This window comes from Lucilia cuprina, chromosome 4 (assembly GCF_022045245.1).
Source record: "Lucilia cuprina isolate Lc7/37 chromosome 4, ASM2204524v1, whole genome shotgun sequence".
Taxonomy (NCBI): Eukaryota; Metazoa; Arthropoda; class Insecta; order Diptera; family Calliphoridae; genus Lucilia; species Lucilia cuprina.
The window spans coordinates 60,149,757-60,153,023 of record NC_060952.1 but is presented as its reverse complement, the minus strand read 5'-3'; the positions used below and the strand labels follow the sequence as shown (position 1 = coordinate 60,153,023).

Sequence of the window (3,267 nt, the reverse complement as noted above, 5' to 3'; positions counted from 1 at the left end):
ACCATAGCAACAGTGACGGAGCCATCTCCCAGGAAAAATGGGGGACTATCCGTCAGAAGATGCTAGGCGTGTACTGGAAGATCCTCAAGGAGAATCCAGGACCCGCTCTCCAAAATGATGATGCTGGCTGGTACCAGGGTCACATTAAGCTGCTAGCTTGTTCAAATGAGCGCTCTGCGCTTCTGCTCAAGCTAGCTATTCAGTCCCTTGGGGAAGTGTGGCCAGGTGCAAGGTTGGACGTGATCCCGGTAAGCGAAATTCCTCGCAGACCGAGATCAATTGCCACCATCCCAACTGAGCCACATGACCCGGTGGAAATTCTGGCGTTCCTACAAAGCGGAAATCCTCATCTACCTACCCATGACTGGAAGGAGGTGAAGGTTTCCGCCCCGATGGGAAATGTTAGAAAGGCGACTGTGGTCCTTAATAAGGAAACGTTGGCGCCATTGCGTGAATGCGGAGGTAAGGTTTACTATGGCTTTGATAGTATCTCCCTTCGCATTTACCGCAGTGACGCCAAACGCAGCGCCGCCGCCTCTGGTTCCAAACTGGAGGCTCCGCCCAAAGAGGATAATGGAAAGGCCGACGATCCCGCTGGTTCTGAGAACCAAGAAGACTCCCAGTCTACCACAGGTATGATGGGTGAGCTTCTTGGCAATCTGAAGTTAGCGGAGGATGGATACAGTTCGCAAGATTCCGATCCTGAGGACGTCGACGTCACTGTCGTGTACGATCCTGATCTTGGAGATGGTGAAGGTAACCCAGATTAACCTTCACCACTCCAAAGCAGCATCAGCTGCTTTGCTCCTCCGGTTGGCTGAGAGAGGGGAGGAGCACATCTTGGTTCAAGAACCGTGGACCCACCACGGCAAAATCCTTGGACTATCTCTCAGAGGCTACAAACTTCTGTATTCAAATCCTGCAGGTAATATTAAGAATATTAGAGCCTGTATTCTGGCCAAAAACCATTTAGATATCTTCATCTTATCTGATTACAGTGATGAGGATACGGTAGCGGCGGCACTTAAGACCGGAAATTCCACCATCTGGCTCCTAAGCTGCTACATGGCGCATGACCATGGTGAACAACCGCCAAACGAACTGGTCAGAGACTTAATGCGCGAAGCAAATAGGCGTCACGTTCCTGTGATAATTGGCGCTGATGCAAATGCTCATCACAGTGTCTGGGGCAGTTCAGACACCAACAGTAGAGGTGAGTGTTTACTTGACTTTTTATTAGAATTTTATATGGCAGTCGTTAATAGAGAGTTAATAGAGTTCAGAACCTACTTTTGTTGTGGCAAACAGAAAGGAAGTTCTTGATATTACAGCTATTAGTACAAACTATATAGAATTGATCAAAGAGTGGAATGTCTCCAATGACTGCTCCTTCTCTGATCACCGCTACCTGGACTTTGACATAGAGGTCCAGGTCAAAGTTTCAAAACCCTTTTTAAATAGAAGGAAAACAAATTGGGAGAGGCATTAAGCTTCTCTGAGTACTATTCTTCCCTCTGCTCTGACGGTAGAGAGTATAGGGGATATTGATTTGGCTGCAAATTGGATTGCTAGTTCTCTGAGCGTTGCCACGAAGAGATCTTGCAAACTATCCAGTGGCCTGGGAAGGGACAAACCACCGTGGTGGAGTCCTGATATAGCGAGCATATGAAGGACATGCCGCCGGTCTTTTAACGAGGCTAAGAGATCGGGTAACTGGTCCCTTTATAAGGAAAACGTTAATAAGTTTAAAAATTTGGTTCGGAATGCGAAACGGAACTCGTGGAGGGCTTTCTGTAGTAATATTGAAAGCTCTTCCGAAACCAGTCGTCTCCGTAAAATCTTGTCTAAGTCCCCTTCTGTTCCTAGCTATATACAGAAAATGGAGCTGGACTTCAGGTAGTCAGGAGACTTTAGAGCTTCTCCTTAATACTCACTTTCCTGATTGTATTCCAATAAGTGATTCGACTAATTTCTCTCCAACTTCAATGCGGACTGTAACCCACGTGCCTATTGAAGATGACATTATCCGTTGGGCAATTAAAAGCTTTGATCCCTACAAACGCCCGGCCCAGATGGTATTATTCCTGCAGATCTTCAACACAATATAGATCTTGTAGTTCCTTGGCTGCGGAACTTATACACAGCCTGTCTCTCTTGGTCATACATTCCTACACAATGGACCAAGTGTAATGTGATTTTTATCCCCAAGGGGGGTAAAACTTCACATACTAAGGCAAAAGATTATAGACCAATATGTCTGGCATCATTTATGCTCAAAACATTGGAAAGAATAATCGATATCCATATTAGGACCTCGATAGATAAATCCTTTCTCTCTGCCTCTCAACATGCATATACGAAGGGCAAATCTGTTGAGACGGCTCTTCATACTCTTGTTGGTCACATTGTAAAATCCATGGGGTATGGAAACTATTCACTGGTCGCCTTTCTTGATATAGAGGGCGCTTTTAATAACGTCAATCCTGTATCTATCTGCCAATCTCTATCTCGAGCTGGGTTTGGTAGGTCCGTTGTGGGATTTGTTGAGAATCTTCTCTCAAATAGGATCATTGAATCCTCCTTAGGAGATACAGTAATCTCTAGAAACGTTTTAAGAGGTACTCCACAAGGGGGAGTACTTTCACCACTCTTATGGAACATGGCCATAAATGATATTCTGGTAAAACTAGACTCTCTTGGCTATAAAACAGTCGCCTATGCTGATGATGTCGCGGTTGCGGTATCAGGCGATCACCTTGAAACCATATCCCAAAGGCTAGAACAAGCATTAAAGATCATTAGCTCGTGGAGTGTCGAATGTGGTCTTAGTGTTAATCCTAGTAAAACGGAACTTGTGCTATTCTCTAGCAAATATAAGATTCCTTCATTTCCTCTTCCATGCCTTAATGGTGAAGTATTAAAACTCTCGGACAGCGCTAAATATCTGGGCGATAAGAAACTATCTTGGAGTTCAAATGTACTCTCTAGGACATCTAAAGCCATTACGGCACTATATGTTTGTAGGAAGGCCATTGGAACATGCTGGGGCGTAAATCCAATGAATGTTCACTGGACATAGATCAGTTCTGCGGTATACCACTACTTGCAGTTAAGAGGCAAATCAGTGAAAAATTCCTCTGCATTGCTCGCGACATATGGTCGCGTGAACATACGTGCACAACATGTAGAGTGATGTGGCCACAAATGGATCCTCAAAGATCTAAATATCTTCTTGGTCTCCAAAGACCGCAGTTAAATAGGCTGATA

At 44.9% G+C, this 3,267-nt stretch overlaps 1 protein-coding gene across 1 annotated transcript; it reads left to right on the top strand.

Moving 5' to 3' along the window:
- The first annotated feature begins 15 nt into the window (after positions 1-15).
- LOC124419622 lies at positions 16-1,246 on the top strand. Its single transcript, XM_046949809.1, has 2 exons — positions 16-925; positions 999-1,246. Exon 1 carries the CDS (start codon positions 60-62, stop codon positions 768-770), a length of 711 nt encoding a protein of 236 aa, XP_046805765.1. The 5' UTR covers positions 16-59; the 3' UTR covers positions 771-925; positions 999-1,246.
- The last annotated feature ends 2,021 nt before the right edge of the window (positions 1,247-3,267 follow it).

Excerpts from the sequence above, each read along its gene's own strand:
- LOC124419622 (XM_046949809.1), top strand. The coding sequence starts at position 60 with ATGCTAGGCGTGTACTGGAAGATCCTCAAGGAGAATCCAGGACCCGCT.